Genomic DNA, 19,366 nt, shown 5'->3' with positions numbered 1-19,366 from the left:
TTTCACTCACCTGTCTTTCTCTAGCAGATTCACAGTTGTATAAGAAAGTACCAAACCGGCAACTATACAGATGATCCAAAATTGTCATCAAAAATCGTTCATTGAATTCAAAAGCTGTAGGGAACTAGACAAAAACAAGCAAGTAAACAAAGCATGAAAACTCGGATTGACCTTTTATAAAACTGAAAAGAGATTCATAAACTTTACTACACTTTGCTTTCCAGGGAGGACAGCAGAGGCTGCAATCCGCATATGCTCATTCTAATTTTTGGTGATTTGCAGAGGATTGAAGAGTTTAAATAAGGGTCAAGTAAAGGAATAAAAAGGAAAACAAGCTGATTTTCTGGGTTCTCCTGAGTATACAGAATATATCAAATGGTTTAATTATTTAAGGTATTATAAGTTATCAGATGCCAGTATACATGGACGGAAAAGATACATTGGTATTGTCAATTCCATTGTTCCTTCATTATTAGAGTTAATACAATCAAATATTGAATTTTAAAACTTTATTATGAAAAACCCCAGACTTATGAACAGTAGTGAGAATAAAAAAGGGAAATTCATGTATCTATTACCCGGCTTTAACAATTATTCGCACATAGCCAAACGTTGCAGCTCTTATTTCTGCTCTGTTTTATTTGGATGCAAATACCATATATCAAAATATTTAAACATTAAATTGAATGTATTTTTATCCTATATATCCCTTACCTGTTTTGACATTTGCCATACACAATCAATAAACTGGAGAAAAATAGGAGATCGGTCAGCATCCGCGTGATTTTTATCACCATGACCTATTCTCTGAAATAAATTGGTGAAGATGATTTGATGAAGATTAATTTATAGGTACAACACCAAGAAAGCACATAACTCACAAAATATGGCAATACAACTCAGCGATCTGCTTTCCAAATGCCAAGTCTCTCAGAGAGTTAATAGTATATTTTCCTTGGGAATATAGAAAATAGTATAAGATTTTGAGATAATGAAAATTAAGTATATAAACTTTCATAAAATAGCAATACAAATTGGCAAAGTATCATCACATGTGAGTGTTATAACTCTTTCATCCGACTGGAATTCTGTCCAAGTCCTGGGCAGCTGCAGGTAAACTGGATTGAATTATCCTGCAGAATATGTTACCTGTTGCTAAGGGACTAGTCCTAAAATTTCAGGACTTAAAACCATACACAAAAGGGTGTGATTATTATAATTAAAAGTAAGTTCTTTATCTCTTAAAAGCAAGACAAAAACCTAACCATTTACTCATTTTCTAAACAATGATTCTTTTTTTAAAAAAATATATTTTATTGATTTTTCACAGAGAGGAAGGGAGAGAGATAGAGAGTTAGAAACATCGATGAGAGAGGTACATCGATCAGCTGCCTCCTGCACTTCTCCCACTGGGGGTGTGCCCGCAACCCAGGTACATGCCCTCGACTGGAATCGAACCTGGGACCCTTCAGTCCGCAGGCCGACGCTCTCCACTGAGCCAAACCGGTTTCGGCAACAATGATTCTTTTTACTTAAAAATGTTATTCACACTACTTAAGAAATTTGGGTGAAAGATAAAAGGTTACATAGCAGTGTTTCTGAATATCATTTGGGGAGCTTGTTGAAAAATGCTTATTCAAAGGGTGTCTAGAAACAAGACCTGGTAATAGGAATTTTAATACCTTCTCTCGATTTTAAAAATGTGCATCAGAGAAAAATAATGACAAAAGCCTTAACTGAAAGTCTAGTATTTCTATAAAATATATTTGACTCTAATAGCTATAATATTAGTTGAAAAAGAATTGTCATCCTATCTTCTTTCTTTTCTGCAATTTCAATTTAAACATTTCCATGTAGCCTCTTCGTATTACTTTCAATTGAAACTTAATAGTGCAAACGGATAAACATGTCTCCTAAAGAGACTTTCTAGCCCAAGGCATCACCCATTTTCAAACCTGTAAATGTTATTACACTCCTCAGATTTTCTTTTTAAGAGTGAAGATATGACTTAACAACTAGTTTTTAAATGCCAAATGGCAGTGACCTGACATTAAAAAACAGCTTTATTGTTTACTTACAGATGCAAATTTATGTCCAAAACTTATCCATTCTTTTTGTACCAATATTTCAAACCCTTCGATGCTCCGATAGAAGCTGTCCAACATCAGCATGGCCAGGGACGTCAGCTGGGCAGTCCTGTCCCATCCATCACTACAGTGCACGAGCACAGAGCTCCTCCCTGAAGAAACTTTGTCTGCTACTTGAATGGCTCCTGTCAAAATAAGCTGGCAAAGAAACACATGCAAGTCAGTAGGTAGCTGCAAAGTATGGCTTCAATTTGAAATGATAGTTTTAACCCTAGAAAAGTCCTGTTTTAAAATATTATTAATGTCTAGAACAGAGAGTCCTGAAAAATAGAAAATGAGGACTGTGGGATCTGAGTTCTTCTTCTACAGAAACTGCATTCAAATGCAACTTGGTATTAAAACAAACAAACAAACACACACAAATAGCCAAACTGCATTTCAAATTCCTAATCATATATGCAACTGTATTAGTTGGCTGGGACTGTCATAACCAAGTACCATGAACTGGGGGCTTAAACAACAGACATTATTATCTCCCAGAGGCTGGAATCTAAGATCAAGCTGTTGGCAGGGCCGTGTTCCCTCTGAAGGGTCCAGGGATAAGCTGTTTCAGGCTTGTCTCCTAGCTTCTGTTAGCTCCTTGGCTTGTGGCAGTTTAATTCCAATCTTCAGATGGTGTTCTCCCTGTGCATGTGACTCTGTCCAAATTTCTGCTTTTCACAGGAACTTTGGTCTTACTGGATTCGGGGTCCATGCTACTCAATTATAACCACATCTTATCTAATCATATCTGCAATGACCCAAGTTCCAAATAAGGTCACACTCTAAGGTACTAGAGGTCAGGACTTCAACATATGAATTTTGGGGGGAACACAATTAAACTGATAACAATGATCATAGTAGAAAAATCAATGGCCTAATAGGTACAGTCTACACCTTAAAGGCCTGATGCAATGAAAGTTGCCTTTTAACATGTTAATAAACTTATTAACTTATTTTTTAATAAAGTCCATACTTTATTCAAATTTTCTTACTTTTTACCTAATGTCATTTTTGTAATCCAGGATGCCTCATTGCATTTAGCTATCACAAGTAATATTTTTGCAATTTATTTTTGAGGTTGATAAATTAAGAAAAAATGAAAGACAGGTGAGATAAAAATGCAATTCCTATTGAGTTGGAAAATAAAATTTCACTAGAAAATAATCTATCTTAATAATTCACCTAAAGTAGGCATGCAGGGTCAAATTTTTGTGATGTTTTGTATACCTGTGGACTTTGGTGACATAAATAATGTGTGAAGCAAGTTTTTACGATCAAGGAATCTAATTGAATTTTATTATTGAAAGTTGAAACTTAACATATATGAACAAAATCAATTAAAATATACTCTTTTCATGGAAAAAATTAAGTAGGCTTTTTGCTTGTTTATAATTAGAACTAAATGGCAGCTTCTAAAAGTGTTAGCTCCCTTAGATAGTTTCAAGTATTTTTACTTTTAAAAGAATGGAGGTTTTTGAAGTCTTTATGCAGAGGAAAGATTGAATATAATAAAGCACAAAATTTATTCTTTAAAATTAGTTAATTTGATATTGGTTTCAATACAAACAATCTCTCTGTAGGCCCAAGGGTCATACTAAGTAGTGGTTAGATAATAAACTGGCTACTTTTAAATAAACCTAAGTGAAAGACTCAACTACTTATTATTGATGAGATGGAAAATGACATCTCTAAAGATGCTAAAAATATTGGGGAGGTGATGTTGTGAAATCTTTACTTTAGGTAAGCAAATGATAAGGAAATACAAAACTGTCAAATGCAGAACTTCTTTCACTGTTCATTTTTTTTAAATTTAAGGATTAAAAATTCTTGTTTCATTAAACAATCACTTATTTTTTACAAATATACTTGCCTTGATATGTTCTAACCAATGAGTTGACTCCAAACTGGACAACCAGTGAGATTCTTCCACATTGGGATAAACAATGTCTTTGACTTTTTTTAAAGATTCCCGCATAACATGAATGTTATGAATGTCTAAGAAGAAAAGCTCGGTGTTATGATATGCATCATCACTTTCATATCCTCCTCCTGTTGCCTAAGAAACAAGACATACACATAGACAGTCAGTTGTGTTTTCTATTTCTTTTTTTCTAATTTATTTTTTCAATTACCGTTTATATTCAATAATGTTTTATATTAGTTTCAAGTGAACAGCACAATGGTTAGATAATCATATACTTTACAAAGTGTTCCCTTTGATAAGTCTAGTACCCACCTGGCACCATACATAGTTATTACAATATTAACTATATTCCCTATGCTGTACTTTACATCTCTGTGACTCTATTGTAACTACCAATTTGTGCTTCTTAATCCCTTCACCTTTTTCACACAATCCCTACACCCTCTCTTCCCTCTGGCAACCATCAGTTTGTCCTCTGTGTCTATTAATCTGTTTCAATTTTGTTTGTTTTGTTCTTTAGATTCCACATATAAGTGAAATCATATTGTATCTGTCTTTCTCTGACTGACTTACATCAGTTAGCATAATACTCTCTCTATGCCCATCCATGCTGTCGCCAATGGTAAAATTTCATTCTATTTTTATGGCCAAATAATATTCCACTGTATATATGTACCACAATATTTTTATCTACTCATCTATTGATGGGCAGTTGGGTTACTTCCATATCTTGGTGATTGTAAACAATGCTCAATGAACACTGGAGTTCACATATTCTTTCAAATTAATGTTTTGGGTTTCCTCAGATATATATCCAGAAGTATAATCACTGGGTCATGAGGCAGTTCCATTTTTAATATTTTGGGGACCCTCCATACTGTTTCCACAGTGTCTGCATTCTTACCAACAGTGCATGAGGGTTCCCTGTTCTCCACATCCTTGCCAACACTTGTTTGTTAATTTATTGATGATAACCATGTTGACAGGTGTGAGGTGACATCCCATTGTGATTTTAATTTGCATTTCTCTGATGATTAGTGATGTTGAGCATTTTTTCATGTCTATTGGCCTCTTTGGAGAAGTGTCTATTTAGGTCCTCTGCCCATTTTAAAATAGGATTGTTTTTTTGGTGTTGAGTTGTATGAGTTTTTAAAAAAATAAATTTTGGATATTAATTCCTTATCAGAGTATATCTTTGGCAAATATCTTCTCCCATTCAGTGAGTTGTCTTTTTGTTTTGTTGATGGTTTCATTTGCTGTGCAAACCTTTTTAGCTCCATGTAGTCTCATTTGTTTATTTTTTCTATTGTTTCCCTTTCCCAGGGAGATACATCAGAAAAAATATTGCTACAAGAAATGTCAGCGATTTTGTGTTTTCTATTTCGTCAGTAACTCACACAAATATTTGAAAAGTTACTGAGCCTCCAAATCTCAACTGTAAACCTTGCAAGTTACATAAATGACTGACCGGACTCGCCTTCCTATCCAACACTGAGCTCCAACAACATTAGTTACACTTTGAGCTAGAAAAGGGATGGCAGGCTGGCAATTTTGGAAAGACGTGTATCTGTGAGAAAAAAATCACTTTCAAAATCTTCTAGAATTACTAGCTCTTCTTCAGAACTGTAAAGGCAAGAACAGGTTCTAAATGGCCCTTGTTCTCCATCAGTTTTATAAAAGTACTTTTCAGGGTGAGGCACTGACTTTGTAGTACCACTCACTTGAGACACACGGGCTGGAGGAAAACAACAGGCTTTGGAGTCAGACAGAACCACATTGATAGCTCAGCTTCAGCCCTTTCTTGCTGTGTGATTTAGGGAAAGGACCTTAACCTCTCTGAGCCTTCATGTCCTCTCCTGTAGAATACAGGATAATACTTCCTAGGTCTCACAGGATTAAAAGAAGCCATACTCAATAACAGCTAACACCAGCCAGTGTTTAATGAGCCTCTATGATGTCCCAGATACTGTGATTCTTGGTTTGCATGATTTTATTTAACTCTTATAGCAATGCTACAAGATAGGTATTACCATTCCCATTTTGCAAATCAGAAGAAATGCTATTTAACTATCCCCAAAGTCACACAGGTAATCAGACTTTAAGTTGTCCGACTTCAATACTTGAACCTTTTCTAGTGCACCATGACTGTCTGTCTGCTATGCAAACACCAAAGACAGAGCACTGCACATAGTGGGCCTTCAGAGCCCAAAAGGTGTCAAGAGGAGTGTTACTATCTACTGCAGCACCTATAAGTATAAACTGCTAGGGCAGTCACCGGTTCACCTTCACAGCATGGTGAAGATGCCCATTTTCCACATGGACGAGAAGAAATGCTATAATTCTGTTTAGAAACCGGGCAGCATTCTCCTTAATGCTTTTAAATGCCATGGAACACGTGGCCTCTGGCTCTTTAAGAAAAAGTTAAATAATTTAGAGACTTGTTGAGAAAACAACGTTCTATAAGCTGAAATGAAAGGATGCTAATTAACACTGTAAAAACATCTGAATGTGTGAACTCACCAGAAAAAAAAATATTATCGTCAAAGCAACATTATACTAATTTCAGAGTGCCTGTAGGAAGAGGACTGGGAAACGTGCTTGGAAATGAAGAGCAAAAATGAAGGCACCAGAAAAATGTGCCATCGCTACTTCATGTCCCTTTCCTTTTTATTTATAACAACAGAAGGAATTTAAGCTTGTAGCTCCGAATAGAAGGGCCAACACATCCTGGATTTCTTCTAGGGTTAGTTACAGAGACATTCTCCTGCAATAGAAATAAGGCTACTACTTGAACTTCAAACCTGGAGACCTATGTATAAGCTTGATGCCTCGGTCTCCACAGATTCCAGGTAAGAAAGTATATTTTATTTTGACACTAACAAAAACAGACATTAATACAGTTCCACTATAATTCACAGTGTGTTGCCGAAAAATTAAAGCAGCTTGACGCTTGATCTTATTCACCCCTGGGTTTTGTTTGTTTGCTTGTTTAATTTAAAATGGTGTAATGTTGCTTGTTACATCTGGGGTTGTGAATATCTAAATATCCACAAGAGAGGAATGATTAGGTCCAAATAGAACAGAAGTCAAAAGGGTAAAATCAATTAGTCAGGCACAGATTAAGTTCTTAAAAGTGCAAATTCTCCATCTCTGGTTAGTTTTAAAATATTCTTTTCAGTGTTCTTTTTTTCAACACAGAAAAACAACAACCCAGACTGCCTAGTATGCCAACATACAGGTCCAAGGGCCTGTTGCTATGGATATAGATGACTAGGCGAGAGACACAGCCAAGAGAGGAGGGGGACCTGAGTGTGTTTTTTAAAGAATGATGCAGAGATCTTTAAAGCCTAGGTATTTTTCCTTAAGATTTTCCTTCCTTTCATTCCTAAGGGGACTAGAAGCACAGGCATATTTCCCGAGTGTTAAAAAGGCATTCAATAATTCTACTGCTATAACAATGAGCTTTATATGATGTATGTGTTTTATACATTTTAATATTTTAAAATATTATTTCTAAATACCTCATTTTAATGCTATATCTGTTTCAGGCTAAATGTATATATTGCATTTTCTACATTTATTCAAGTCTGAATTCCAGGAAAAGAAATATATAAAGTTAAGGATAATACAAGAAGACATTTGTATTTAGACTTTATTTTTGAAATACTTTACTTTTATAATTCCTAATTTACTTAATGATTACACTTCCTGATTAGTTTACATATAATTTCAAGATTATATTAATTCCCCAAACAAATACCACCTGTAGTAACGAACAGCTGGTCCAAGAGCATGCAAGGGGCAGAGAGGCCCCCTGGGAGTCAGTGTATAAGATGCACAACCATGTAAGTGGAGCCCCACACACATGCCTTCTCACAGATGCGTGTGCAGACAGATGCCAAAGGCCCACTAAGGAAGCTGCTGCAACTGTCTGAGCTGCTCAGGGACTTGTTTTGCTTTCAGGTTCTTGTTTTGTGCTCTGAATAATTGAAGATATCAGATAGATGACCTTAGGATAAGCAAATTATTCAAGATGATGAAATTGAAGCCTACAGCTGATGAGAAACAAGAAATCTCAAAGATGGAATGGGGATGAGCAATGCAGGGCAGGCCCACTGTGAGCACTTGTGATGGCTCGCAGTAATGGGAGAAGAAAAACAACAAAACAGAAAAGAAAAATCAAATGTAAAAAGCATAGCACAATCTGGGGCCATTTAGTGTCGGGGCAAACAGCCTTACACCTTGCAGCAGCCTCCTGAGAGCTCCGGAAGGCAATACTATGTAGTCACTGATGTTGACAGCGACAATCCCAGTCAACTTCAGGGGCACTTGGAATTTTCTGCTTAAGAATGCTATGAAGACAATTGAGACAGATTTCTTTGAAAATAATAACATTGTGTGTGTGAGATTATAAACTTCACATACATACATCTACTCATTTCTTGAATTATTTTACATAAATGAGAATACACACTGATGAATATAATGAAGAGACTGTTTTGATAAAGCTACAAATTTAGGATTTTACAATTACAGCTTCCCACAACTCCTCACAGATGCCTCAGCAGCATAGATATTGGGAATAACCATCAACAGCCTAAACAGCTCCAAAGAGATTCTAACTTTTGCCTAAGATTCTGATCAAAACCCAAGTTCATTACAGTTCCAGATTTGCCTAATATACCTAAAGAATGTTTTCATTTGATTGTAATACATTCAACTTTTAAGATACATTTTGTGATTAAAACTTTCTAGCTCAGTGAACTAGTTTTCTTATTTAAACTAAGTTTAACTATTAATTTAATCCCACATGTTGTCATGATATGGCAAAAACATTCATGTGAAACACCATACACTGTATATAAGATGTTTCTATCATGTCATTAAATGTACTCACCTTATTGGCCACTGCATTAACATTGGGTCTTGCATCATAAATCGTGAGTTTAGAAATTTGTCTGTTAGTCTCTCTGATGACGTCAAGATATTTTTCATCATCTTTATTTCGTTTACCACTCATTCCGACGAGAGGCTGACTGCAACGCACAATGACTGTCTTGTTTTCTGGATGAATCCATGACAGCACCTATAGTTAGTACAGAAATTTTGAGCTATTAAAACAAATCTCAGAACAATTAAAACTATTTAAAAAGCATTAACAATCATGATTAAGTGAATCTGCTTTTGATGAAATGGAATATTTATTCACCTATGATTTCACTGTGTGCCCAGAAACACACATTTAACAATGTCTCTATTAAGAGACAATTAGAATAACCAATTACCTTACTAGTCCTTTCTTAATTAGCACCACAGCTAATAGAAGTTACATGCTTGACTAAAAAATGTTAAATCACATAAAGGAAGTAGAAAACTTCTGATATTATTTCAGTTCTCTAGCTTGCACTGGATTTATCATCACAAAGAAACAACTTTAGCAAAAAGTGAGAGGTAAAGGAAATCACCTCTGATATAACATGTTTCCATAATAACTCACATCTGCAGGCCATTTTCCCAACAGTCTCAATTCTAGAATAATATGAGGGTTGGGGATAACCCAGGGGAAGCAAAAAAGGTGTCAGGACAGCCAAAAGTGCTTCCGGAGTCGCTACAATGAAGCATGGATACCCAGTTCCTAGGAGAGCTCTTCCAGCCTTCACTCACACTCAGTCTTCTCTAATTTTATACACACACCTAGCACATTTGATACCTGGTTTCCCAGGTCATAGCATAGAACCAAAAGTAACTGCAAAATGTAGCTAAAAATGTAATACACCAAAAGCTATAAAACTGTCCACTTTTAATGGATAAATTGTTTGGTGTATGCCTCAACAAAAAAAAAAAACACAAAGGGAGCCAGGAGGTGAGAGTGTTGGGTAACAGCATGGGCGCTGGGGTGGCTCTAACCTGCATACTGAGCTCATAGCCTCTGCTGCTTCCCTTTCCTCATTCATCAAATGGGGAGTAATCTTATCCCATGGTGCTGCTGGGAGGATGAAGAAAGAATGACTGCAGGTAAAGTACTCAGTGCAGTTCAGGGGGCTGGCTGGCTTGAGTTAGCATCTAGAGGCAGGCCAGCAGCCAGTAAAGTCAGATATGGAAAACTATGAAAAGCAGACACAAGAGCTAAAGAAACAACAATTTGAGCTCACTTAATACAAGGCCAAATACACTGTTATCTTTTGAAGTCACTCACTCCAGGAAAGCAAATGACAAGCATTGATATTCATAAAAACTGATGTGCATAATAATGACAATGGGCTGGTGAGAATGATTATATGATAACATGCATAATCATTCATTGATTTTGTGCCATGCCAGAGACCAGTTAAAAACATCACTGTGGCCCCTTAGAGTACAAAGGCTCAGAACTGTGAAGCCCTGGGAAAAAGCACTGGCCTTTACTCAACCTCCATTTTGAAATCTACAATGTAGAGAGGAGACCTACTTCACCTACTTCCTATAGCCTTTTCTTCAAGAGAGATAAAAGACATGAGATCACTTTTATGTATTTATTTATAATTGAATTGAATTTTCAGGTTAATAGAAATATAATTGACATATAATATTGTGTAATGTGTTGATTTGATTTGAGATCACTTTTAAACAGCAAATCACTACAGACACAAGAGATTTATTATTTGAAAATGACCCTCTTCAAGTTTTAAATTTAAATGAGGTCAAATGCAAGAAACTGTTCTGTACCACCAATGCCCTCCTCTCTTTCACCCTTCTCCCTGCTGGGGAGATTGAAGACTAGAATCACCATGCTATGTTAAGAAATGCTACTCTGATGAATTGTTTCACCTCTCACTTTCTTTTTCTTTTGGGATCGCAACTAACTTTAAAAAGGATGCTTGCTATATCCTGGTACAAATAATGCTAATTTTACAATATCAACTACTATGAGTACTTTTAAAGTATATGGTACCATATTGGATTATTCTTCTTAAACTATCTAATAGCCATAAATAATTAAGGCTATACTCAAAGATTTAGCCACCAAAAGATGTTTATCATGGCACTGTTTATAATAGCAAAAGATTAATAATTAAGAACCTTGATGACTCATAATAGAAAACCGATTAAATGCATTGTGTTATATCTACATACTAGCTTATGAGTAGATATTTATCAGTGTGGAAACTTATTTCCAGAATAATGCTAGGTAGAAAAAAGAGATTAAGACAAAGATTACAGAATTATTTTATTTTTTTCTAATAAAAATATGCATACATAGAAGGAAGGCTGGAAGGACATATACCAAAATGTTATCTGTGATTCTTATAAGGTGTAAGACTCCTTTTTGCTTATCAGTATTTTCTAAAATGTCTAAAATAAAATATGTATTACTTATGTTAAAGACTTTCATAACATTAAGATAAACATGTTTGAGGACAAAGGAGTATGTATCCATTAATGGGAACATTAACACATGTGTATTATTTTATTAATCAGTGATATTTTATAAGTTTTTTTCTAATTTCACTTAAAACAACAAAACTGCTTTCTCATCTATTCTTTTTATATTTCTACATGGGCTTAAAAACTAAATGTCAAGTATTAATGACTTCTCATTGAAAGCAAATATGTTTTCTGGGTTACAGTCAAGAGTCAGGGGTTAGAAAGTACATCAGAAAGAGTACATTACCTACGATTAGATACTATTAAGCCTGGTAATCTATAAAGATATAGGGATAATGGACAGCTTAGCCTCAGTTTTGTTAGGAAAAATAAATGCCAATTGGTGGCTATCACAAAGTAAGAAGGACCCATAAAATGGTTCAATAAGCAAAAAGTTAAGCATTCTATTTGCTCTACAGTGGGCTCTCATTCACATAGAATAGTGGAAACTACTGGATTAAGATGGTAGCCTGAGCATAAGGAACTGGGCACAGTTAGTTCATTTCCTTTCCTGCTCCAAATCCCATGAAACATGCACACACACACACACACACACACACACACACACACACCCCTTTGTTACAGTAGATGCTCAATAAACATTAACTGAATAAAGGAGTGAATAAAAGCGATTCATGCTACCTTAATCCAGTTCTCCTGTGGACAAGGCACATATTAGCAAGACAGATTGCCAGGGTAAATGTGGAGTTTGTGGCTATGGCAGAGAAAAATATGTCCAAATAGAGAACAAGAGTAGTGAACTTGTAACTAGCTTCCTTAGCACCGTGTTCTAACAAAATGAGCAAAAAACATACTTTCAAGTACAATATATATCATGAAGATATGAACAGACACTCATAATTAGAGAACCAAGTGAATTTTAAAAGTTGCAATTTTGTTGACAGTATACAAACATTTCACACAAATGTCCTTTTAAGGATAAAAATATCTAGACTTGGGATTTAAAGGCAAGGTGACATTAAATCTTAATTTCTTCAACCCTCGTTTTTAAACCAAAACAAAACAATGTACTTATTATGACATGCCCTGAAAATTAACAGAGGGGAAAACATTCTCTAAATTTTTAGTCAATAAAATTTATGTACACAGAATACAGTAAGACTTGTACATACATATTTAAGAAGCAGGGGTGGGGGCATGTGCTGAGGGGTGGGAGTGGCCAATGAGGAAAAAAGTAGACATATGTAATACTATATGTAGTACTTTAAACAATAAAGAATTAAAATTTATATTTAAGAAGCAAAGGAAACTTTGGGAACTAGGTCCCATGATACCATAAGTATACAGTTTGGGGTAATCTGTACTTGGCTCCAGTTTGCAAATGGTATTAAGGCAACTTGCAAATATGATGAGGATAAGCACGTCCTAATAAAGCTGAGTATACATAAAAGCCTATACTTACATGCTCTATAACATAAGATAGTCTTGTTTCCAGCATGACTCAGCTGACATTTATCAATACCTTTCATATATCAGATATTATGCTACTAAGATGAAAACCACAAAGACCCTGTCCTACCATTTTCCCGTCCATCTAGCCCTTGGTTTACATATGATAGCAGTATTTGTACCCTCATTTGAATAAGAATTACTTGTGTTCATTCCCCATCCTTTATTGTGAGCTCTTGGAAGGCAGGTGTTGTCTTTCTTGTTTTCCCAATTAGCCTGGTGTTCTGCACTCAAAAGGCACTTGACAATTACTTGTTGGATTGAAATCCTAGAGTGTTTCTCTGAATTACTTAACTATTGTTCTTATGGAATAAAAGGCACTCTGAAAAAACATCATTAATTGCATACTCACTGGAATTCGATTTCGGGATCTGAAAGTTGCAACTCTCTTGAGATCTTCATCTGTGGCACGAAATGGAACCACCAAGAGAGGGGGGTAAGTGTCACACAGTTCATAGCACTTATTAATAAAAGTTATTCTCCAGTGGTGATTGGGCAAGCCCTGCAGGAAAAAAGGAAGTCCAAGTAAGTACTGCATGACTTCATCTCTGCATTAGCCTTGGGTCTCCTTTCTTCATTCTAGCAGAATTTGCAAATGCATCTTTGACCACAGTGTAGTGACGGTCTACTGATTTATAATAAGGGAGCCAAATCAATAATCCAGACAACATAAGAACACAAGACAAACACTGGTGGTTTCCATAGTTCTAAACTGTCATTGGTAAATAAAGATTCTCTTGAATTTGAGATCTTCCTTTATTTCATGTCAAACTATTCTTTACTACTAGTACAATAAAGATAAATGCAAGGTCATTCCCCACCCATGTATCCCCCCCCCCCAACCTAGAAAAAGTATATCATGTACTCTTACTCTGTGTCTAATTGAGGATAGAAAAGAGATCAGGCAACTCCCTCTCCCTACTCAAAACAGAGTAAATGTTTCAGTCTGCTCCAAAGTACAAAGAGGCTAAGTATATGAAGAAAGTTGCAGAGGGGAAGTAAATGAAAACCCCTCTTGGGGAGGCTCATTTCGCCACCTCCTAAGAGTTTTTTCAATCAAGTTGTTTGAGATTGGTGATTGCCATATAGGTTGTGTGAGAAATAGAGTAATTTGCAGTCTAAACAGTCTGCACAGGGAGATATGGAAGACACTTCCCACCCTATCATCTACCCATAAAATTTTATCTAGTGTGGACAAGAGCCAGAGGTGGTGGAATATTCTCTCCCCATACTCACAAATACACAAATACACACACAAAAGTAAGCTATGTGGGTGCTTGGTTTGGGGACAGACATTGTACCTTTTCTTTAAGTCTGGTCCTATTGACCACGGACCAAACAGATGAGTCTGATGCTGAGTCCAATTAGAAAGTTATAAGTCCCATCAGAAAGTTATAAGAAAAAAAGATGGAATGAAATGGCAGTCTAGAACAAAATACCTTCAACAGTTCATATACTAGTATGCATGCAATCTTAAAAACAGGAACTGTTTTGTTTCAATCTAGAAGCTTTGACCTTAAAATGTCTTAATATTGTCAATAACACTCTTAAAATAAGACACAAATATTTTAATACATAATGCTACAGAGATCTCCAAACCATGCAAAATGTTTGAATGGTCCTTCTGCCTGAATAACTGCCCCAGAACAAAGGTCATTAAAATGAGAGGTATACACAGACTTTGAAAACAATAGTCTAAAGCTGATTTCTAGAAGCAAGAGCACATACTTCCTCATACATGTGTTCTAGAGATAAACTCCTATACCACCATTCTTGAGCATTGGATCTGCTTATGACTACACACCACTGATCAAGACTAAATGGAAATCAACCCAGGTCCTTAGTAGTGGAGGTGGTGGCTTGACGGTTCTTCTCAAGTCTAGGGTTCTGCATTTTACTTTACCTTCACTGCTTTTGCATATAACACAACTGGGCTTGAATTGATTCTCAAAGGTAATTTGGCAAAATTTCCCAATTATTTTAAGAGCTTTTAGAATGATAATTATGAAAATTTCCATCACAAAACTCCTAGCTGTCCTATAGATTTGGTTATACCAGAGGTCAATTTGTGGCTCTTGTTACATAACATGCACAGGATCTTCTTCACAAACATGCCACAAGAGACCTTTGTCCCTGAACAGCCAACATTATTCCAAGCCTCTTGCCTTTATTACAGCAAATAAATATGCATGTAGGTTATGTTTACATAAGAAAGCAGTAAAGGGAAATTCTAATATACATTCATCAAAGCTTTCTGGGAAAAGAGATTATTATAGGAAAACAGTTCTGATTAACTTGAATCTATAAACCACAATATATATAATTGAACTCTGTCATTAATAGTTAGGCTCCCAAATATACAAATCTATAGTGGCATCAACTCCTAAATAGGAAGCTATAGAGGTTTGACTAATTTAGACTCCAAGTATTTGCTTCATTTCATGAACAATATATAACTGATATTCTTCATGTAAGGGAAGGGAACAGAACTTATCCAGCCAGCCTTCACTGCAAATTCAATATGGCCATGGAATAAACAGAATACGCTATAATATACCACTGCCATTAAAAACATATTTGGCAAGGATGTTATTGATCCTCAAAGAGCATGCCTGGTGACATATTGTCACTATGCATGATTCAGATTCACTACATGCTACAGTACCTATTGGCTTACCTGCCTTCTGTATTCTTCAACTGGATTATAAACCATCCATCCATCCACGTTAAACTTTTCTTCGTTTACAAATGCAAATATTGGCTAGAAAAGGCAAACAAAAAGAATTTAAACTTCAGTGTGAAGAAACAAATAATCTACTGATACTACATCCTTTGATTTTTCACCAGATTTGCCTAGTATAATATCACAGCCAAACCTGAAACTTCCAACAAATAAAAACAGTGAAAAAAATCAGACTAAACTTATACTACCTTTTATCTTCAGTAATCACTTTTGAGACCTCAATTTTTATGGCCATGGGCATCTCTTTTAATTATTATTTTTAAATGATGTTCCACAAAAATCAGATTTTCAGACCAAAAAAATTCCTACTAATTTTAAATAGTATTAGAAATAAATCAGATAAAAGCCACTGAAAGAGTGAAAGGAAATTCAAGAATGATTATTAAAAAGTGCAACCAGCTCAAAAGGGAACAATGACATGTTTATCTATTTTTTAAAAGGCAGGACATTAGGAAACTTCTTAATTAACTGTTCTCTGTGAATTTAGAATCAAAGCCCTGATGTCTGTGACATACCAGGATTCAGATCGCTCATCTCTTCTCTACTTATGCTCTCTCTTGAGGAGTCCATATTGATGAGTTTCATGGCTTCGAATACCATCCACACCCTAAGTAATTCCTAAATATCTATCACTCTCCAGCCACTACTCTGATTCCCAGACTTAGCTATCCAGGTGCCCACTCTACAACTCCAGTCTGCCTAAAAGGCTTCTGGAAGACTTTGGGTTAACATATCCTGCTCCTCCCATAGCCTCCCCATTTCAGCAGATGACAGCTCCATCCTTTTAGTTGATTGAGCCCAAAACCATGTTAGCCGCATCAACTCATTGTTAACCACCCTGGTTTCAACCTCCATCATTGTCCACATGGATCATTATAATAACCTCCTAACTGATCCCTTGCTTTAATCTTTACTTCTAAAGTCAGAGTAAGAGTTGGCTTTAAGTCTTGCTTGGAGTTAAAGTGGAAGTCCTTCCAATGGTCTATGTGGCTGTCCTCCACCTGGCCACATCCCCTGACATGTCTCTGCATTCCCCCTTGCTCACTCCACTCTAGCCACATTGGCCTCCAGTGGTGCCCCTGTAAAGCACCAGGCATTTACCAACCTCTGGGCCTTTGCGCCTGCTGCTCCAGCTGCCTGAAATCCTTTATCTTCATGGGTTCCCCCTACTTTTTTCACATCTCTGTTCAAATGTGACCTTAATCAATGAGACTCTCTGACACCCTGTAGAAAACAAACACGCTACATCTACAACTGCACCCCTGTTGTTTCCCCCTATCCCTTATGATGATTTGACATATTATATTTACTTGTTTATTTCTTTATTTTTGGACCTCTACTGTTCCCTCCCCTAGACCATGGGTTCCATGAAGGTAGACACTTGTATTCACATCCTGTATCCATAGTAGGCAGAATACATATTTATTGACCAAATGAAAATGTGAAGCCTTATAGCCCCTGAACAACTATGTTCTCTAAGGGAACCGAGTCTGGGCACTTTTCCTCCAGGTATCTTCCTTCCCACCCATTTTGTGTTATCAGCCTACAACTTTGAATGCAAGCAATCCCTCCCATACATTACAGAGAATTTCTGGAAAAGCATCACTTAGCAGCAACAATTTTCTGTATTTAAGTGGCGTAAGGTTTGAAATGAAAACTAGTTAAGAACATGCTCTCCATAAACCAGTCAATGAAAGAAAAATACCACATGATCTCACTTATTCATGGATAATTGAGACCATTATAAACTTTTGAACAATAATAGATACAGAGGCAGAGCTGCCTCAAACAGAGTGTCAAACTGCATCGGGAAGGCCGGGGAGGGTTCGGGGGCGGGAGGTAGGGGGATAAGAGATCAACCAAAGGACTTGTATGCATGCATATAAGCATAACCAATGGACATAAGACACTGGGGAATAGGGGAGGCTAGGGGACTGTCTAGGGCGGGGAAAAAAATGGACACATATGTAATACCCTTTGTAATAAAAAATAAAATTAAAAAAAAAAAGAACATGCTCTCCAGACTGTCTTCTTGAAATTTCCAAAGCACATGGCACCCTCAGCAGGTCTCAACTTGGGCAGTGCTAGGCCTAAGTGCTAAGTATTCTATGATAGATAGCATGTCAGAAACACATTAGTAATGGCGCTGATCTAGCTAAGCAATTCTCTGAGGCATTACCTTAACATTGAATCCACAGCAATACTTAATTATTCAGTCAGTACCACTGGGAAAAACAAATGAAAAACAAGAAAAAGGGACTTTTGGTGAAAAGAGCACTAAAATGTATAGTGAACTTCTTTATCAAAAACAGAATCTATAGAACGTAGATAAGCATTTACTTTGTGACAATTGAGCACCAGATACTACACTGATCAGGACGTGGCACAGGTAAATACTCAATATTGCTGTGTTGTTGACATACTGTGGATGGTAGATGGTTGGAGACATATGGCTATACTGTCACTCACTTCAGAAGAAAACGTAGGATATGCTTTCTTGAAATAAGTTCCTGATCTCATCATGGTTTTGTTAGTTTTTTTTGTTTGTTTTTAGTTATTTGCATCTTCCCATAAAGCTCAAGTTAATACATTGGCCTTTTAAAAACAAAGAATAAAACTGCTAACTCAAAGGTAAGATAAAGCTTTCTCTCTAGAAAAATCATCATGCGTATTAATGCAATCCTTTTTGACCTGTCAGCAGCATTTTCAATGTAAATTTCTATTTCTCAATCACTGATAATAAAGCAATTCCCTTTTTTTCTTCAAATATGCTCTTTTATCTTACATCAAAATCACTGGTAAGTGTAATATAAGTTTACCAGACTGTTACTATCAGAAGATAAAGGCTATAGATTCTAAACAAAAATTATCTCCACATTTTCTTTAATATGTTTGATTTAAGAGAATTCTGAATACAAGTGATATTTTAAAAATTGTCATTAATATGAGAAGGCTACAATGTCCTCAGATATTTTAATTTTTACCTTTTCTCTCTTAAAGATTCAGATAAGAGAACAAAGCAAGAATTTTAAAACACAAGCTCTCAAATAGAGTAACAAAAATGTGAATTATTTAAAAAGAAATAAAAACTACTGGCCATTAAAGCAAGAATAACAAATCCCAAAATTCCCTACAAGTGGTAACTTGTTATAAATCTAATTAAAGTTCCTGTCTGAAAACTATTAAAACCTAAAAGAATGGATTACATGTCAAGGTTTTTAACTGTGTCTTTTTCTTCCTCTTACAGATAATACATTTGTAAGGCTTTGAGTCTTTTAGTGCTTTATTAGCAGATTGATATTATCCCTAACTAACCTTGGGTGAATTTGGAGCCTTTCTTTGGGAAATCAAAGTCCCCTGGACAGAACCGGTTCTAGAAGACTGGTAATGTAGTCCACTCCATGAACCGAACCAATACCAGTTTCATTTCATGGCCTATTGACAACTCAGAAATGGTTCAGTCCCAGCTTTAGCAAAACCTCAGAGCAGAGAAGTGTTTTGCCGAATGTTAGCTTCCAGTTGGTGCTTCAGGAAGGCCTTGTGGCTTTCTTCTAGGGCAGTGATGGCGAACCTTTTGAGCTCAGCGTGTCAGCATTTTGAAAAACCCTAACGTAACTCTGGTGCCGTGTTACATATAGAAATTTTTTGATATTTGCAACCATAGTAAAACAAAGATTTATATTTTTGATATTTATT

The 19,366-nt window shown here is 36.0% G+C and overlaps 1 protein-coding gene across 1 annotated transcript in view; it reads right to left on the bottom strand.

The window, feature by feature from the left end:
• Positions 1-19,366, bottom strand: part of MTM1 (myotubularin 1) — a 76,156-nt gene that overhangs the window by 15,032 nt on the left and 41,758 nt on the right. Inside the window, exons 6-12 of the mRNA XM_015570705.1 lie at positions 15,605-15,688; positions 13,280-13,429; positions 8,951-9,139; positions 4,000-4,185; positions 2,079-2,285; positions 715-807; positions 11-124 (exon numbers count right to left, since the gene is read on the bottom strand). Of these exons, the coding sequence (XP_015426191.1) occupies positions 11-124; positions 715-807; positions 2,079-2,285; positions 4,000-4,185; positions 8,951-9,139; positions 13,280-13,429; positions 15,605-15,688 (1,023 nt within the window). The remainder of the gene's footprint in view (positions 1-10; positions 125-714; positions 808-2,078; positions 2,286-3,999; positions 4,186-8,950; positions 9,140-13,279; positions 13,430-15,604; positions 15,689-19,366) is intronic.

Source organism: Myotis davidii, unplaced genomic scaffold (assembly GCF_000327345.1).
Source record: "Myotis davidii unplaced genomic scaffold, ASM32734v1 scaffold1147, whole genome shotgun sequence".
Lineage (NCBI taxonomy): Eukaryota > Metazoa > Chordata > Mammalia > Chiroptera > Vespertilionidae > Myotis > Myotis davidii.
Note: the sequence above shows the minus strand (reverse complement) of the source record. Positions and strands in the feature narration are given on the sequence as shown.